Below are 20,056 nucleotides of genomic sequence, written 5' to 3' on the forward strand. Positions count from 1 at the left end.
ACAGGAATACATTATAAAACTCAGTGGGAGGAGGAAAAAAATAACAGAAGAAAAAGTTACCTGCTTTAGCATTTTTAAGAATAGTTTTGATAACTTCTTAGATCAACTTGCTTATCTGAAACAGAGCAAAACTACAATACAATCATGATATAATTCTAATAATCACAGCAATTATGCTTTCATTTTTAATTTTCTCTTCATAAAACATTAATGCTATAAAAAATGAGGTTGATGACATCCTTGTTTAAAAGACACCTTGTACTGGTATCAAAATGTGATTTATTTTAATACCAACTGAAAAAATAGAGCTTATATAGTCTATTATTTCAATGAAGTTTTTTTATTACTTTTATTTTCAAAGTAAGTTGGTAGCAAAGTTATTGTTAACAATATAAATTTTCTCTTTATAAGTGTCGAAATTCCCTTGAAAGTGTTGAAAGGCAGCAGGCATTCTAGGATGGGCTTGCAAGGAAAATCAATTTTCCAATGTTGATAAATAGTATACTTGAAGAATTTATATTTACTTTTTTAATTTCCTTACTAACTTCTCCTGATTTGCCAGGTTTTTTACTTTTGGTATCATAAAAGAAATCTAAGCCCAAGCCTTTTAGCTGGAGCAATTATTTCCATTTTCCATTATTTCTCTTTAGTTTTTCAAATATACACTAAAACAATCCAATAATCATTGCAGGAAGGAATGATCATTTAAGCTGGATCGTGTTCATTTACCTTTTAATTTCATTTAAGAGATAATATTATTAGAGTGATAAAATCTTTACAGTTTCAACACATACACGCAATCACAAAATTAAAAATCTTTTTATCTTAAAAAAAAGGGTTCCATTTTGTTCAGTGTATCATAGTCAAATTTTAGTCCAATGAAATATGCTTTTATTAAATACAGCAGCCGCCACTTACCTTTCAATATTTTATGGATGGAACTAAGTTCAGTACTGATTGAAGGATGCTGGCATCAGAGCCCTCACCTGCAACTATCCCTAAATGTTCTGCATTTCTATTAATGTACCACTGATTATTCTAGATTTATAATACCCTGTCTTTAACTTGGTATATACCATCTTTTGGAAAAAAAATTGTTTTTTGAGATGAGATACAAGAACAAAATCATTCTTGAGGTTCCACCTCGGAAAAAAGACAATGTTTGCACATAGCAGCTAGTTTGATACCCCGTTTTTGTTAGGCTAGCCTTCACACAATGAGCATGCATATACAGCCATGGTTCACTGCATCTGTTCTGAAGTTGAGAACTGCTGCTTATTCAAGTCACAGATGCCCCCATGTTATGCAAGGAGACAGTTGAATTGCATGTCCACCATGAGAAAAAGAAAATAAACGATGAAACAAAATGCAGCAAATATAGGCAGTTGGCATTCAGAACACGCCCAAAAGCTAACACTCATGAATTGTCATTATAAGGGCTTTTGTTTGCTTTAAAAAAAAAAAAAAAAAAAGTCTTTCTTTGCATATTTTAAAATTTAAAGGTCCCAGAGAATCATGAAGTGCCTTGTCGTTTTTGCTGCTGACTTCTGATGACCTCTAGTTGTTTTTTGCATTGCTGGTAATAAGTAGAAAGACTTTTGTTTTCATCTAAAAGCTTTTTATGTTCCTGTACCAGACGAGATGTATTTTGCTGGTCCTTTTCATCCTGGTCCAGTTCTGCAACTAGTTCTTGCCTAAAAACAAGTACCACATAATAAAATATTGTACATGATAGAAAAATTCATACCTTAGTAACTGATGAGCTCAACTTATTAGGACTTTTATTCTGGGTTGATCATTATGCATCTTACATACACTACTCAAACACACTTGTAGGCTAGAATGGAAACTATCACTCACTCTTCTGTGTACCCATACAAACACCAAAATCTTTTTGTAAGTAACTGTACTTATTAGACAATTAGTGAATGCAGATAAAATGGTATAATAAAAGTTTCAAAACATTTTATTTGGTATCCCTTTTGTGCAGGAAGAAGAAAAAAGCCTGGGGAAGGGCTCTGACCACAGGAAAATAACATGATGTTTTATCATTCATTCACATTCCACTTTTAACTCTCGAACTTTTTATTCATGTTTTGAAGTCCCAGTCTTCTTTAACTACAGTGCAAAGTGGGGGCTTCATAAAACATGTGCAAGCTAATTAAAATAGATGCTATCAACTTAAATCTATTTCCGATTTTAAAAGTGAGAACAATACAAAGTACTACTTTCAAATGAGTTACTCACTTTTCTGAACATTTTCAAGAAAGACCATTAGAGACTTTTATAGCCTGATAAACTTTGGGATATGTTCAATACTTATTCCTAAAGTGAAGTTACTGGATATAACTGAATAATTAATGAAAAGCCTCTAGATGATTTTCTCATATTTCTCATTTAAAGTATTTAAAACTGAATAAAACTGTCAAAGTTATCACATTCCCTCAATCCATCATTTATTTTTTCCAGCAAAGAACTCCTCTTTCAAATGAACAAATATGAAAAAAGTACAGATTAAATATTTAAAAGAAAGAGGTGTTTTGTTTTTTTTTAACATAAAGTGTCAACAGTTCCACAATTAGCTTCACAATTTACAGACTCTAATATTTATTTCCTATATAGCCTTTAAAGTACTGAGTTGAAATCACTTTAACAGTAAACTGTTAAGGAGTTGTTTTTTTTTTTTTTTAAGTACAAACAAACAAAACTTCCCACAAATTACTTCAGGAACCAAGAAATTTTCATTTATTTAGATTAAAATTAACAGAGGGAATCCTATTACCATGTATACATATAGTTGCCATGATTTTGTCCTATAGCACTTCATTTCAGTTACCACAATAATTCAGCTTCAGAGGTATAAAATTTCATGAGGATCATGCTTAAGAAAACTGAAGTTTTTGCTCTGTTTTTTAAGAATTTCAAATAAAGGAGCATGAAAATTGGCTTTCTTAAAAAAGGGAGGAGGAAGGCAGCCTCTTTATAACTCTCAGAAAAACACATGTGAATATAAAACTCCCCAGAAAAACACTCACAGGTATAAAATAAAGTAATTCTACTCTCCTAAACATATACCTAGAAAAAATATATCTATAAAATACTTTTAAGATAAAGCACAGCTGAATATTAGTAAATCAGATTATTTTGTCTATGTCCAAGGAAATAATAAATCTTTATAACTATAAATCTAAACAGCTTTTAGCTTTAAAATTCTTAGAACATAAAACATGTTTATATAACACAGTTTATTTTCCCTAATTTTAATATATGTAGTCAAAGGGTTGAGTTTTACATGAAAAATAGCCAAAGGTTGCTTCAAACTTAAAGATGAATACACATAAAACCTCCAACTTGGAAATACAGCTGACCCTGGAACAACATGGGTCTGAACTACATGGATCCACTTATAGAGGGATTTTTGTACAGTACTGTAAATGTATTTTCTTTTCCTTAGGATTTCCTTAATAAAACTTTTTCTCTAGCTTACTTTATTCTAAGAATACAGTACATAATACATATAACATATAAAATATGTGTTAACTGACTGTTTATGTTATTGGTAAGAATTCTGGTCAACAGTAGGCTATTAGCATTTTTGGGGAGTCAAAAGTTACATGTGGATTTTTGAATGAGTGGGGGTTCAGCACCCCAAGCCCCAAGCTGTTCAAGGGTAAACTGTATGCTTAACGATTAGTTCTAAAAATTACAAAGTTTTCATGTCTCCCAACAATATTTCACCTTAACATATTTTAAACTCAAAATACTAATGTCTTTTATTCATAAAAGATAACTTACTTTCTCTGTAATAACAATGCAATTTCTGTTTGAACTTTCATATATTCTTGTGCCATTTTACAATGCTGTTCAAACACTGCCATAGATTCTTTGGAGTTTGGGCACGGTGCTAGAGGCTGAAAATAAATCAGGACTGTTAACACATAATTAAATCAAATCTTAATATCAAGCTGAGAGTTAAGACAGTGACTGTGATATGTTTTTATAGCACTAAAGCAATGGTCTTTTAAAAATAGGTGTTAAACCATGGCCTAGAAAATTTCAGTGTCCTTTTTTTTTTTTTTTTTTTAAAGATTTTATTTATTTATTTGACAGAGAGAATGAGAGAAAGAGCACATGAGAGGGGGGCGGGTCAGAGGGAGAAGCAGACTCCCTGCCGAGCAGGGAGCCCGATGCGGGACTCGATCCCGGGACTCCAGGATCATGACCTGAGCCGAAGGCAGTCGCTTAACCAACTGAGCCACCCAGGCGCCCCTTCAGTGTCCTTTTGTCAGAGTTAACTCAGAGCTTAAATTCACCTTGCTGTTTTAACACTTTTGCTATTACAGAGAATCATGACCAGAGTATCACTGGCCTCTGGCTTTACATTTCAGGTTGTCAAACCATATTATACAAAAAAGAAGTTTATGGCTCTCATACTCATGAGGAGACACTGAAGTGTATTACTTATATTTTCAGTCACTATGAACATTAGTTATCATGAAATCTATTAAGTAGAAATGAGCTCACGTAAATTTTATACTATAGCACTAAAATTAAAGAGCAAAAATGCTATTCTTGGCATTCCTTTTTTTTTTTTTGTGAGAGAGAGAATCTCAAGCAGGCTCCACACCCAGTGGAAAGCCCGATGTGGGGCTTGATCTCATGACCCTCAGATCATGACCTGAGCCAAAATCAAGAGTTGGACGCTTAACCAACTGAGCCACCCAGGTGCCTCCCTCACCCATTCTTGGCATTCTTAAACAAAGATATGAAAGTATTCTAAGACAACTGTTAAGAACATATGATTTTACCAATTTTAGATTTCATTAACTTACCTGAACGAATCATTTTAACTTGATTTTAGAAAGTTTAAGGAGGCCAACTAAAAGCATAAATAAATATATGATGACAGATATGAACATAACTGTCTGCTTTCTAGATAGATTCTCTAAACTTTTTCTAAGGAAAAAGTAAACATTCACGGAGAAAGTACTCTTTTACCTGTAGTTGGTGATCCAGTGTAAGATAAGCCATTGGGATAGAGTTATCTGATCCATTGGTATCTGGAATTCAAGTATGTATTTTATTTTCTATCATAAATAATTACAAGCAAAAAGCAAGAGAGCATGCATGAATATTGGCATTTTTTTCCTAAAGTAAATAATACATTAAAATTATTGCTATTGGTAATGAAGAAAGTCTATTTCTGAATTCTAAAGGTAAAAAGAGAATATCCAATCACCAGATAATCAGAATGCAACCATACTCTCGTACATTAAAGGGTATAAGCTCTTGTTCAATTAAAAACAAAAACATCTACCGCTGAGACTAATACTACATTATATGTTAACCAACTTGAATTTAAATAAAATCCTGAAAGAAAACAAAACCCAAAACAGTGGTATGGGACCTTTATACTTCAAATTCAGTCTTCACTGACCCTACCTATTCAAACCTCCTATCTCTTTCTTTCCTTGATCATGCTGTTTACTATAATGCTGTGTCAATTCCCTGAACATTAGTGTCCTTTAATGAAAAAAAGGGGGGGGGGGGGGAGAAGAGACACATTCTCTTCCATTGGATTATCTTCAATTTATATATAGATTCTAGTGTGAACCCCTTCCCACCTCTCCTAATGAGAATCACTGCAGAAAATGAAAGATGCTTTTGAGGGGAGTATACTGAACACAGGTGTAATGAAGAGTATGGAAACTGTAGCTCAATGTCATGCGTGGAACAGTTAAATGGGTTAAATCAACCAACCAGTCGATTTTACCAAAGTATTTGAACAGACAGCTTTTGTTTGTATTTCAAAAGAGATAAACTGACATAACAACTTGCATGAGTCACATGGGATTAACATTTATGCCTCCTGACTTTATAGGAAAAATTAAGTATCTTAACTCTTTCAACATTTTTCTTATTACTCTTTCTTAAATCTCTCACACTTGATAGATCTTATTAAATAAACACCCTGTATCTGATATGTATTTTATTTTTATTTATTTATTTTTTTTAAGATTTCATTTATTTGTTTGAGAGAGAGAAAGAGTAAGTGAGAGAGCGCACACAACCAGGGGGAGTGGGAGAGGGAGAAGCAGGCTTCCTGCAGAGCAGGGAGCCCAATGCCGGGCTTGATCCTGGCATCATGACCTGAGCTAAAGGCAGATGCTTAACCGACTGAGCCACCCAGGTGCCCCTCTGATATGTATTTTAAAATTAAGTATATCAGTGTTTCACAGTATTCAGGGAATGGAAAAAAAAAAATCCAAGGATTGTTCTATTAACTATTAAAACACTCAGCTATGCACTGCAAATTTAGCAGTTTCTTAAATTTATTACATAAAGCATGATGAGTTTATTTTTATTTTTAATGTGTCAGTATTATGACTCTAATAAGACTGTAAGCAGTGGGCCATGTCTTATACTTCTATCTTTGCAAATAAGAAAAACTCTTTGGTGGGTTTTTCCCTCTCTGTGGCTCCCTCTACTATGTCTAGTTATCCCTCTCACTAACTGCTTTTGGGTATGTATGTCTTTCTTTATCCACAGTATATTATAAATAGAAATCCAAGAACACTCATTATATGCTATGATTATTAAATTGATATGCTTTTTATTTTTCTCTGAAAATGCATAGAAATCCCTCCTCTTTTAAAATAAAACTACCTAATTAATTAGGTTATTTAAACTTATGTATGCACTTCTAATTTTTTCCTGAATCAAGGGGCCTTCAAAGAAAAAGGCTTTACCAATATCTCTTCCCTGTAATTTATTGTAGTAGCTTGATTATCAGTACTTTTCTTAGAAACAGTACAAAGCTGAACTTCATTAAATATAAGCTTGAACCAGTCTCAACTTCTAAAACTATATTCAAAATTATCTAAAAATGATAACCACATACTTGCCGTATTTTAAGGCAAAGGCAAAATTCAGTTGAATTTTGGACCTAGGCATGATTTCTAGCTATTGGTATTTTAGGTCCCGGAAAATAAAAAAATGAGATTGGGGTTGAAAGGCTGGAAGAACACATGAAGTCGAAAAAAAAACAGCAGTTAAGTGAGAAGGACATAAGAGAATTTTTATTTTACTTTCACGAATTCACAATTACGTTGACTGGCATGGCTAGACTAGTCTAGGCTGAAGTCAGGAGGCCCTGCCAAGCTGAGCACTAGGTCTCAGCAAATGCTGTAATGTCAGGGCAAGTACTCCCTCACTAGAGGGTTGAAGAACCAAAAAGAGCTAATCTTACCTGAATGTTAATGATCAAATCTGTCAAGAGCGTTTCCCTATCTACCTCTGAGGAGAAAGCACATTGTGATGAATTCTGTATATGTGCTGAGTAGTGTTCTGGACAATCTTAGGTTGGGCTATGCTAGGGCTGAAACTTGGAGGAGTTTTTTGCCACCACTAAATTTAAACTTACTAAAACTAGAGAGTACACCGCTGGCTAAACATAGTTGTATCTTACGTGAAACTGGGAAAAGCTACTCAGTTAATTTTTTAAATTAAATTATGGACTTGACTAAGTCATGCCAGATATCTGTAAATACTTATAAGTAGTGTTTTAGTTTGTAAAGGGAGAAAGCTTTTTAATTTCAATTTAATTGCCACTATTAATAACACAGTTGATCTTAAATAAAATCCCAAATGGTTTAATCTTCCAAGGTCTAAGAGATCATCTTTCCCTGACATATTAACATATAAATAATAAATTTTACAGAACCATACTGATAAGTATTCAGGAAATTCTCTTAATGCTAAGGGAAAGTTAATTCCACTATGGCATGTAATTTCCTGTTTGCCCATAATAAAACTATTCCATCACTAGATTTTAATACTAGTATTTTGACCAGTTAGTCATTCATGTTAGGGAGTTGTAATTTAACAGGCCTTTTAAGGTCTAGTTAACAGAAATTTATGTAACCGAAATGAAGTCTCCCTACCAGTTAAAAATGATTCAAAAAGTTAATGGTGAGAAACTTTTTTTTTCACTGAAGTACATGGTATCTTGTGTCTTTAAAACAAAAGACTGAGATTATGATGATTATTTTTATCATTCTGATTTTAGTTATCTAAGAGATAATGAACTTTACTACTATCATCCGTAGGATGGACCAAAAATAGGAAAATCAGAGACTTAAGTATCAAGAATACAGTATCTTCCTGTCTGTAGTGACCCCAAACCAAACCATCTTTAATACACATGTTTAGTATCTGGGGGGAAAAAATGCAGAAGGCAAGACAATCTATCTCAGTACTCAAAAACTCATCTTTAAGTTTATTGCTAAATATTTGATTTTATTAATATGAAAATCTAAACTACTGTAAAATGCCTGCCTTTATAAAGATCAGAGTCATGACACAAATAAATGAAAACAAATATGATGAATTCAACTTCTTAATTATAGTGAGGAAATACACTGGTCACCTGTGGAATCATCAGGAGTCCATGGATGACTTCGAGTTGGCTTTTCTGAAGTTGGTCCTGAGGTAGTGATCATTCTGACGCTAGGACTGGATGACCTACTGCTTACCTATAGGAAGAAGTGATTGGAGGAACAAAACGTGATTTTTAAAAGTGAAAAAAAAAAAGATAAGAGAAAATTTTTATTACAAAGCAAAGGATAGCCTTCCATTTCTTTCACTAGAGGTCCGGAAATACTCTTGCAAAAAATAAATAAATCCTCTAAGATTTTTATACACACACACACACACACACACAACGTGTGTATGCATATATGTATACACACACATATAAAATTTATATGCACTCATGCATAATACCTCTTAAAATTTGATGAGCTTTCAAGAAAGTAAGAGAAATGCTCTGAGACCAGAAATAAAGGATTAGGAGTCCAGGAAGTGCTTAAACTGTTAGCCCTGGGAATTTCAACTGAACACCAATGATTTAGAGCTTTTGTTTTGACTACATTCTGCACTCAGAGGAATAGGCATAAAGTCTTGGGCGTTTGTAGGATGGGAATGAGAGTGGAGAACTGCTGTGCTTAAAGCTAAAACCTAAGAAAGGCTTCAGTCTTGGGGGAATAGTGAACTAGGAAGAAAGATCTATCCTATAAAAGCAGATAGCAAATAAATTTGTCTGTGTTGGGAGTGGCTCTGGATGGAGGGGAGAAATGTTATCCACTGTGAATTCATAAAATATTTCCATAATTGCTGGACGATACAAAAAATCTTAACCACAACCAATCCCAAGCAGAAAAATAACAGAAAAACTACAATAATGAATTAAACATGGATCATATTATAGTCAAATTCTAGAAAACAAAGACAAATAGAAGATGGCAGAAAGCAGCCAAAGACAGATTACCCACAAAACCATACCAGTTAGGTTCTCAATAGCAAAAAGGGAGCCAGAAGAAATTGGAATATCTTTAAACTGCTAAAAGAAAATAACTACCATCCTAGAATTGTTTAGCCAACAAAAACGTAAAGAATGAGGTCAAAATAAGGTCAAAATAACAATCTTAGACGAGCAAAAATGGATTCTACCATCCATAAGCTCTTATCATAACAATTTCTGAAGCATGTACTTTAGGGATAAGAAAAAATTTTCCCTGATTGAAGGGCCAAGTTGCAATCAGGAATACTGGTAAACATAAGGATGAATCTATACACAGAAAATATTAAACAATGGAAACATGACTAATTTACAAAACTACCAAGCAAACAAATAAATAAGACAGTATTACAGCCTGAATAACAATAGCATAAGCAAGAGAAACACTGATTTAAAAATCCTTATATTGTTGAAGATGAGGGTAAAGATATTAACTTTAGGTTGAGTATGAGTGTTAAAATTTCACAGGTAGTTACTAAAAGTAATAATATATATGATTCCCAAATTAGAAAGACAAATAATGGAATGAGAAATATATTTGTTCAATTCAAAGGAAGGCAAAAAAGGAGCAAAAAGGGAAATAAGAGAAAACATAAAATAAGAAGGAACACATTTATCAGTAACCATAATATAAATGGATTAAATTATTCAGTTAAGATATTTAAAAAATCAGACTGTCAGGCTGGATTAAATGCTCTTTTAAGAGACAGACCTAGTTCACAGAGTAAACAGGAAGTTAAAGGATGAAAAAAGATAGTCAAACCTACCCAAAATAAAGTTATGTAGCTATATTAATATGAGAGAGAATACATTTTCGGGTTAAAAAAAAATTACTAGAGAAAGAGATAAAATGATTAGTGATCAATTCATTATGTAACAACAATTCAAAATTTATATGCTCTACCTATTACAAGATACGCTATATCAATACATAGCTTCCAAACAGATACAGCAATAAAACTGCAAGGAGAAAGGGACATATTCACTACCATAGTGCAGTATTTTAATACTCCTCTGTAAACAATATAAGCAGACCAAAAAAACAAAATACAACACCAGTAAAACCTGAACTCCGTAAGAAGCAAGCTTGATCTAAACATATCAATGAACCCTATACCTAAAAACTGGAGAATATGCATTCTTTTTAAGCACCATGGAACATTTATGAAAACTGATCATGTATTAGCTATAAGGCAAATCTCAAAAAAGTTAAAAAAAATATAGTATTATATAAACCATATATTTTTGTATTGACTCAAAATTAACCTTAAAAGTCTCATATATTTGGACATTTAAAAACACTTCTAAATAACTCATTGTTCAAAGAAAACAAAGTGGAAATGAGAAAGTATTTGAACTGATTTTTACCATGAAACTCAGTAAAACCTGTGGGATGCAACTGCAGAGGCACTTGGAGAAAATATACTTAATTCCAAGTATTTAGATGAAAAAAATTAGAAGCAGTGACAATTTACAAGATAGGGATTTAACTTATAAAATTAGAAAAGGAACAAAGTCATCAGCCTCCCCTCAAAAATAACAAAATAAGAATGAGAAAATACTATAATTTAGTGGTTAGTAAATTAAAAATAAAACAAAAAATTCATAAAGTGAAATAGACAAATTCCAAAAAATATATAAATCACTAAAGTTTCTTTTTCTTTTTTTTAAGATTTTATTTCTTTATTTGACAGAGAGAGAGCACAAACAGGGGGAGAGGCAGAGGCAAAGGGAGAAGCAGACTCCCCGCTGAGCAGGGAGCCTGACATGGGGCTCAATCCCAGGACCCTGGAATCATGACCCAAGCCGAAGGCAGCCGCTTAACTGACTGAGCCACCCAGGCGCCCCTAAATCACTGAAGTTTCTACACATTATAGAAAATACCAAGCCCAGAGAATTTTACAGGTGAGTTCTATAAAACACTTTCCAATTTAAAGAAATTACTCTGGAAAAAAGAAACACTTCCTGACTCATTCTGTAAAGGCAGTAAACCTGATTAAGAAACAAGAACAGAATAAGAAAAACTGCTAGCCAACTTCACTGATGAAAACAGATGCAAAAGTCAAAGTCCTAAATATTATATTAGCAAACGGAATTTGGCAGTGTAAAAACAATAAAGATAATTTGAAAAGTTGAGGATGCTAGGAATTCTATTAATCCAATTCATCATATTAACAGATTAAAGGAGAAAAATCTCAATAGATGCATAAAAAAGCATCTGACAACATTTAACAGCCATTTATGAAACTACATTTAACAAACTTGAATTCCATTTAAGAGAAGATAGTTTCTTAACCAGAGAAATGGTATTTATAAAAAGTCTAGAAATGTGGTAGCACAGAAAATGGCACTGTAGGCTGGTGGATGACAGAGGTCACAGGCAAGAAGCACACAGGGAGACTCATGGGAATTGATCATGTTCCATTTCTTAAGCTGGGTGGACAGATTCATGAGTGTTCGTTTTATTATCAGGCTTCATAACTTACATATTACATATACTCTTATCTATGTATTAATATTTCATATATTAAAAACTCTCAAAGGACATATGAGTTAAATGGATTTTGTAAGATTCTTTCTTAAAAAAAGCACCTTTTTTTTCTTAAAGTGTTACTGAATACTCTGTAGGAGACTCAAAAAAGAATATGGAATTAAGAATATAAAAAGTACATAAATTCAAAGAAGTCTTCAACAGAAACACTCAAAGACTGCATCAAGTAAAATGAGGGGCAATAGTAGTAGAAAGTTCCCTTGAGTAGAAATTAGCAGATGTGAGTTCTAATTATGGTACAATGTCTGATTTAGTTTACTTCAAGAAGTCTTGCTTTCTTTATCTAGAGAGAGGGTGGGGCTGGGTTAAAGATGTGGTAACTTTTAGTATTTTATCCACTCACTGCCAGAGTTCTATTATTTTAAGCCTTGAAAACTCACAATGGATTGAGGATACTAAAAAGTAAAAGGCACTTTTATAACAATTTCGGAAATTAATCATAATATAATTGTGAAGAAAAGACTGATGGAAATTACTTTCATCTTGGGTACCTATTGAAATTGCTTCAGAAATTCCAAAAAGCTTTCCTACACCATAAACAATTTTCAACTCCATATCTGACCGGTCTTTCTAAAACCTTAGTTTATTAAAAAAAAAAAATAATAAAATAAAACCTTAGTTTATTCATGCCATGCTTAGAAAGGCGCCCTGTGTATAACAATGCTCATTCTGTCTTCTCTCCTCCTTCCTAATTCTTCTTCATCCTTTAGGGCCTTGCTGAGATTCCCTTCAATATCATATGTTCATTCTTGCTACATCCTTGGTTCTTTGGGCACAAAGCCAGACCCTGTGTTTGAAGACTGCTTTATTCTAGCAGAAGTTTGTAGAATACAAATGTTCATTTACTGGTTGTTTAATGGATCATTCCTGAAAGTCCCACCCTGGCATTCCTGACCCTCCATTGGCAGGTGTTACCTTACCTATCCAGATTATCTCTCCTCTGACAATTCCTTATGCCCCTCTTTCTCTTCTTGCTTTTAATCTAGACCCCATATTCACTCAAGGATTATATGGTCTAGTGCAAAGAGCAAGTATGACAACTGAACTATATGAAACTGACCTTTTTATACATCAGAACAGTTGAGTATCAGCAAATTCACACGATTTAGTCTAATACTTTGTGGAGACCTGGGTTTAAATCTCAGTTCTGCCATTTTTGGCTGTGTGAACTTGAATAAGTTGCCTTTTGGAGTCTTAAGTTCCTCATTTATCAAGTGTGGTTGAGCAGTAGTAATAGTTAAGAAGTCCGGCACTAGAAACAATACAATCCAGAATTTGAATCTCTTGTCTGCTATTTATTAGCAGTGTGGCTTTATGTAAGTTATTTAACCTCTAAGCCTCAATAAGTAAAATGAGGACAGTATTACCTGCCTCATCAGTTTGTAAAAAAATCAAATGAAATGAAGTACCCAAAGTGTTTTTTGACACGATAAAAATGTTCACTAAATGGCTGATTATTAGGCTGTAAATCTAAGATGGGAATATATGAATGAACTTGCAGCACCTAACAGTTCCCTCTCAAGATCAAAATCACAGTTCTTTTAATAAAACATAGTGACTAAACCCTATCACAAAGATACTTTTTTCCTTTTGGCTGTATCTATAGTCTGCTACTACATAAACCTCAACCTGATACTGTAATAGTTTATATTACTCTCAATGTTTGTTATTCCTCAAAAATATTGTAATATACTAAGGGCAGAGATCATGTGTACTTTTATATTATACTCTCCAGTATTTAGGAAATTACTGAATATATAATAACTGTAAAATAAATACTCATTGAATAAAATGTAACATAAACTCTTAGCACTCAGATATAAGACTGGTGCTTGGCTTATTTACCTTTTGTATACAAGAAAGAATATGTACCAGAAAGAACCAGTGATGAAATTCTTAACTCTTACTTTCAGATGATGCTACCCTTGGCAAAAAAAAGTACAGATACTATGACATTATTCCCGAGTCCTTTAAACCTTCTTCTTCTTCGTTTTTTTTTTTTTTTTAAGAGAGGGAGGGGGGAAGGAAGAGAGGGAGTGGCAGAGAGAGATCTTAAGCAGGCTCTATGCCTAACTTAGAGCCTGATTATGGGGCTGGATCTCACAACCCTGAGATCATGACCTGAGCTGAAATCAAGAGTCAGATGTTTACCTAACTGAGCCACCTAGGCGCCCCAAGGCTAATATTTTTAAGTCAAGTTTCAAAACTAGTTTTTCCTTAAAACTACAAGAAAAGCCATCATGAGCTAAATTTACATCCATAAATTAACTAAATAAGTCTTCATATTTCAAGAAATTGGTTTTTTGATTAAGTAACAATATGCTAAAAAAAAAAGCTAGAGAAATATTTAAAAACAAGCCATAATCAAATTTCTTGAACACCTGAAAAATTAGGGTATAAATAAGCGGATCAAGTAATATTTGACAATTAAGAAAAAAAATCAAACTCGTTTATGGTTTAAATTTATGTTACTGCTTGCAAACTACTACGGAAGAAGTTTTATTTTATAGTAGCTATTTAAAAAAAAATCATTGGTCAAATTCTTATGATCATGTATGCTCTCAAAACTGGGAGGGGGAGACGAACCATGAGAGACTATGGACTCTGAGAAACAAACTGAGGGTTTTCGAGGGGAGGGGGTGGGGAGATGGGTTAGCCTGGTGATGGGTATTAAAGAGGGCACGTATTGAATGGAGCACTGGGTGTTATACGCAAACAATGAATCATGGAACACTACATCAAAAACTAATGATGTAATGTATGGTGATTAACATAACGTAATAAAATAAAATTAAAAGAAAAGAATAAATGTCAAGCTACGTAAAAAAAAAAACAACAAAAAAACCTCATTTGGGTTGCTCCTTCAAGACATTTACAATTACTTTATTCTATTCTTATACAAATTGTAAAGTTTAAGAGAGATAGAGAAACTTGACTTACCACAAGGTTGGATATGAAAGTGGTTACAAAGAGTACAGAAAAGCCACACTGAAATTTAAGGCAGAAGAATACTAAGCCAAATTTAAACCAGAGGGCAAATTAACCATCGGTAGACATGAAACAGAACTGGACTTTGCCCAGAACTTTATCTCTATATTTATAAAAAGGAATTGGGAGTTATTTTACAGACAAAAATAAAGCTTTGCTTTTTATGTCTCACCTGAATGACTGGGAAAATATTTTCATAAGTAAAAGATTTATGGCCAGTGCTAACCATTTATACTGACATTTAAAAGCTATTTAAAACCTTCAGTTGCTAAAATTATACAAGCACAAAACACAGAGATTAAATGTTGATTTATATGATAATTTTGCTGAAGTAACATCTGAATAATGCAAACATTAAAAAAAAACGGGTATCAAGTTAGTGATGTGCATCTATAAGGGTACTTCCTCCCTTATGATAGTCACAGATAATTCAATTAAGTCTATACATGACAGGTAATACTGAAAACATTCTTTCTAATCTGAAGGTATAGGATCAATCTAATTCTAGCTTCACTATAGTTTATTATAAGGAAATTTTAGAATTTTATTATTCTTACATGGTTTTTAAGTTCTCCACAGAAAGGTATACTATGAACCAGGAATTTTTTAAAACTATTATATAAGCCTCTGATTTAGAGCTTTAACAGAAAATTATTTATACTGAAGGAGGTGCAGACTGAGGACAGACAGAAGTAGTAGTATAATAAATCATATCCCTTAAATAAATAACAACTGATATATAAAAAGCCTTTAAGGCCAATATTTTCTATGATCCCTAACACAAACTTGTCTTATAATACAGGAACCGAATGCCAAAGGGATTTTACTTCTTTCCCAGTGCTACTTTTGTTTCTGGATGGTAATAAACTATAATGAGAGCAAGGAAGTAGTAAGAACCTTGGGAGGTACACTACGGGGAGGCAGGTATACATTACTAAGCATCTACAGTGTGTCTGGTACTTTTACATGTTCTAAGAACCCCAAGGAGTGGGTGTTACGGTCCCCACTGGTACATAAGATTGCTGAAGCTCAGGGAAATTAAAGAACTCACCTAGAGTCACATATCTGACTAATAAAAGTAGATTCTAAAGTCCATTTAAAAATATAGTATGCCTCGTTTTCTAAACAATCATAATCACATCATCTATCTTGCAGTTGTGATTTTTCACTGACTGCTGTGTCTCCCCCCTACCCCCCAAGAGACATCCTGAAAACAGATCTATATTGGATACAACTCCAGAAGGGGCATGCAGACATACACGAAAATGTGTAATTTTAGTGAAACACAGAAAGGCTACCCAGATGTATAAAAAATAAACCTGTGCAGCCATCTATGGAAATTTATTATCAAGGTGAATTAGCCTTGCTCAATAATATGATACAGCAAAACTCATCATCATTGAAAACTACCTAAATACTTAATGATGATGCAGACTATCAGAAGTCAAAACACTTGAAATTGAAGAGATCTAGGACTACTTTAGCATGCAATACACTCAGTTTCACACGCAACACAGAATGACAGAGTGTAGTTTGTGTGCTTTGGAATCAGATCTGGATTAATAACTTGGTTATAGCAATTACTGGTAGTACAAGGGAAGATGACTTTGGAAAGTTTCTCTAACCCTCAGTTTATTCATCTGCAAATGAGGAAAATAAAAGTACCAAATTTACAGGGTTATGATTTAAATAACATACATTAGTGGGGCGCCTGGGTAGCTCAGCTGGTTAAGCGTCTGCCTTCCGCTCAGGTCATGATCCCAGGGTCCTGGGATCGAGTCCCGCATTGGGCTCCCTGCTCATCAGGGAGTCTGCTTCTCCCTCTCCCTCTGCCTGCCCCCTGCTCCTGTTCTTGCATGCTTTCTCTCTCGAATGAATAAAAATCTTTTAAAAAAATTAAAAAAATAAAGGCCTGACTGGCACAACGTTGGTGCACAACAGATATTACTGCAATTCTCTAATTGATCTGGGCCTAAGTCTGGTGTGCTCAAATACATCAGGGGAAGCTGGGCCTTCTTGGCACTGTCAATGCTCCCTAGCCAAAGACCACCAGGAACATACCCATAGTGGGATGAGATGAGTTTAACACTCATTGCAGTGAAGCAGAGTGCTCGCTATGGGATAATGTGGGGTCTCTCTGAAAAGATTTTAGAGCTTACTGTAGATTTGGAGCTTTTGTTGAATGATTTTGGGGAGGTTCTAAGGAAGGAGGGGTTCACTCTAGATTGGCTACTGCCAGAAAACAGAGGCAATTCTCCAGGGAAGATAAACTCGGATAAGGATGAAGCTGCAGCTGGTAAAGAAGCAGTCACTCGCATCAGCTGGGAAAAGGAAATGTCTGGTATTTTGTGTGTGGCACAATGACCCTGTTTTGTCTGTGCTGAGACATTATAAAATGTTCTTGTTTTGTCTCATTTTATCATGGTCTCAGTATAATCTTGTCTATTGGTGTTCTGAGAAATTGTTTATGTCCAGCTTCTAACAGTACTTGAGGCCTCAGCGTCAGATCAGTTCCTGGACATCCTGGGGCAACTTTTTTCTTTCTCAGTATGTTTTCAAAATACCTAAGAGGCCAGATTCACTACGTGTGCTTAATAAGCTTCCTGGCTTAATAAAAACCTGAATTAATTTAAAAGTGAGTTGTATGTTGTAAGGATGCAATATTTCAGACAAATCACAACTACTGTTAATTCAGATGTTTGCTTCATTCACTCTTCCGCTCAATAGCAATGGCAGTACAAAAACAACCTAATTTGGGTGCCTGGGTGGCTCAGTTGGTTAAGCGACTGCCTTCGGCTCAGGTCATGATCCTGGAGTCCCTGGATCGAGTCCCGCATCGGGCTCCCTGCTCGGCAGGGAGTCTGCTTCTCCCTCTGACCCTCCTCCCTCTCATGTGCTCTCTCTCATTCTCTCTCAAATAAATAAATAAAATCTTTAAAAAAACCAAAAAAACAACCTAATTTTAAAGATATAAAGTCTAAGTGATTTTAAGGTCAGTCTTGAATCAAGAGCCAAAGTATAAACTCCAATCAGTTCACTTTCCTCTATGAGATGTATTATTAAGTTTCATTAGTAAGTTTTCGCTCTTCCTCTGATGACTGTACTGGGTGGGCAAATTCTTTTCTTTATGTTCTTTCTCAATTTCCATGGCCAAAACCAACCAACCAACCAACCAACCAACCAACCAAAAAAAAAAAAAAAAAAACCCCATACATCTGTTTTATCATTGCTTAGCCAGACCTTAAAAAGAACTATACCTTCAATTTTGAAAATCCATACTATGCATAATTTTCTTTCTCAAATGTTATTTTCATGAGTATTAAAAAGATTTAATGGTCATTTATCTTAACACTTTCAGAAGGAAAATGTTTTCTCAGTGTATTAGAATTACTATTTACCATCCTCATCCCAAACTGGCATTTTAAGTTTATAATACTTAAGTAATTTTGAAAGGGTGGATCAGTGTTAAAAACTGGCTACACAATGGCTATCTATCACCTGTTTTAGAAAAGGTTGTACTGCCACACCAAATTCCCCCTCACTCCGAATCTTTTGTAGTAAGTAGTCCATGACAATTCATGCAAATGACTGTCACACAACCACAGTCTGCCTCAGTTGCAATGTTTTCCTACGGAAGGTATTACAAATTAAAATCATAATCTCAAGTAATACAGAATTTGTGATGAAATAAGGAAGGCTGGTACAGTGAAGTCAGTCCTGAATGACAGCAATGCCTTTACTACAGAGTACAAAGAAAAGCACTTGCACTAGCAGATGTTTCTGAACTGCCTTAGAGCAGGTTTGCATTCCCAGTCAAAGGGAGAACACTTGGCTAGAGTTTCTCATAACTGGAATATCAATGGCAATAGTAAACAGTGTTAAAAAGGCTGAGCTCATCAAGCCTCTAAGGAATCAAAGCAAATACCAGATGCTAAACTATCTGTTACTAAATGCCCTCATTAACACTTGAAGTATTTGAGGTGAAGAAAGTGGGAAATTTCATTCAAAAGTTCCGGGGCTTCACAAAAGCAGATATGCTGAAAAAGCCATTAAAATAAATGAAATAAAATGACTGTATTCATTTATAATACCTTCAGATTTAGGGTTACTTAATACCATATATAATAAATTTATACGTATAATGTATGTATGTGTGTGTATGCATTTGAGTGAATGTATAGGCATTGTGAGAAATAAAAATATATCCAGATATAAATGAAGATCAAGGATATTTATCATAAATATTTCAAGTGCTTTTTGTTAAGGTGATAGCTATAAAAGGCTTTCAAATTTTTATTAACAACTACAAAGATTCTCTAAAATTTAAAATATTATTTAAAAAAGGGGGGGCGCCTGGGTGGCTCAGTTGGTTAAGCATCTGCCTTCAGCTCAGGTCATGATCCTGGGGTCCTTGGATGGAGCCCCGGTGTCAGGCTCCCTGCTTCTGCCTCTCCCTCTGCCATGCCCCCTGCTTGTGCTCTCTCAAATAAAATAAGTTAAAAAAAATTTTTTTAAATATGAAATAATAAAACACCTTTCTAAAAGTACTAGTACATTTTATCATAAATTAAATCACTTTGTTTCTAATACATAATCCTATAATTTTACATGAATATGGACCATAATGTGACATTTTTATTACTTCAGATGTATGCTATACTCATAACACTTATTGCAACACAAGTGAAAATAAATCAACAAATACCTCACAATTAGTTCTCATTCATTTTAAAGATATCATATGAATTATATACGTCCAGTATATTGATCTGAATAACAGAAAAAAAAACACTGGCTGAGCTTCTACTTCTATATACTTGTTAAAACTCTGTACTAGTCAGTAATGGCTAAAATTATAACACTGTCTGGATCATTTATAAAGAAAGTGATAAAGAGATAAGAGGAGTTTAGAAGAACATCCAGAAATATAAGATGAAGAAAACCTTAGCAACTGTGATAGAAGCCTTTCCAGAATTTATCCATCTGCTTAGTAAATATTGTCTTAAGCATATTTCACAAAAATATAAATCCAATAAGATATGACAAATTAAAAGATGTTAGAGACATCTAGGTATGTTAGTGCCTTATGTGATGCCACAGGAGTGACATTTTCTTGGGAAAATATTTATTAGTAAATATTAGTAATCAGTAAAATAATT

The 20,056-nt window shown here is 33.9% G+C and overlaps 1 protein-coding gene across 2 annotated transcripts in view; it reads right to left on the reverse strand.

Annotated features, from left to right (window-relative positions):
* Positions 1 to 537: 537 nt before the first annotated feature.
* The window catches only part of MAP3K7 (mitogen-activated protein kinase kinase kinase 7), a 70,438-nt gene continuing 50,919 nt past the window's right edge, over positions 538 to 20,056 (reverse strand). For both annotated transcript variants that reach the window (XM_034991430.1, XM_034991431.1), the window contains 4 exons: positions 8,429 to 8,534; positions 4,999 to 5,060; positions 3,796 to 3,911; positions 538 to 1,694 (listed from right to left, as the gene is read on the reverse strand). In XM_034991430.1, the coding sequence (XP_034847321.1) occupies positions 1,514 to 1,694; positions 3,796 to 3,911; positions 4,999 to 5,060; positions 8,429 to 8,534 (465 nt within the window). In that variant the 3' untranslated portion in view covers positions 538 to 1,513. The remainder of the gene's footprint in view (positions 1,695 to 3,795; positions 3,912 to 4,998; positions 5,061 to 8,428; positions 8,535 to 20,056) is intronic.

The sequence above is a fragment of the Mirounga leonina genome, unplaced genomic scaffold (genome assembly GCF_011800145.1).
Source record: "Mirounga leonina isolate KUSES-001 unplaced genomic scaffold, KU_Mleo_1.0 Mir_53, whole genome shotgun sequence".
Classification (NCBI taxonomy): domain Eukaryota; kingdom Metazoa; phylum Chordata; class Mammalia; order Carnivora; family Phocidae; genus Mirounga; species Mirounga leonina.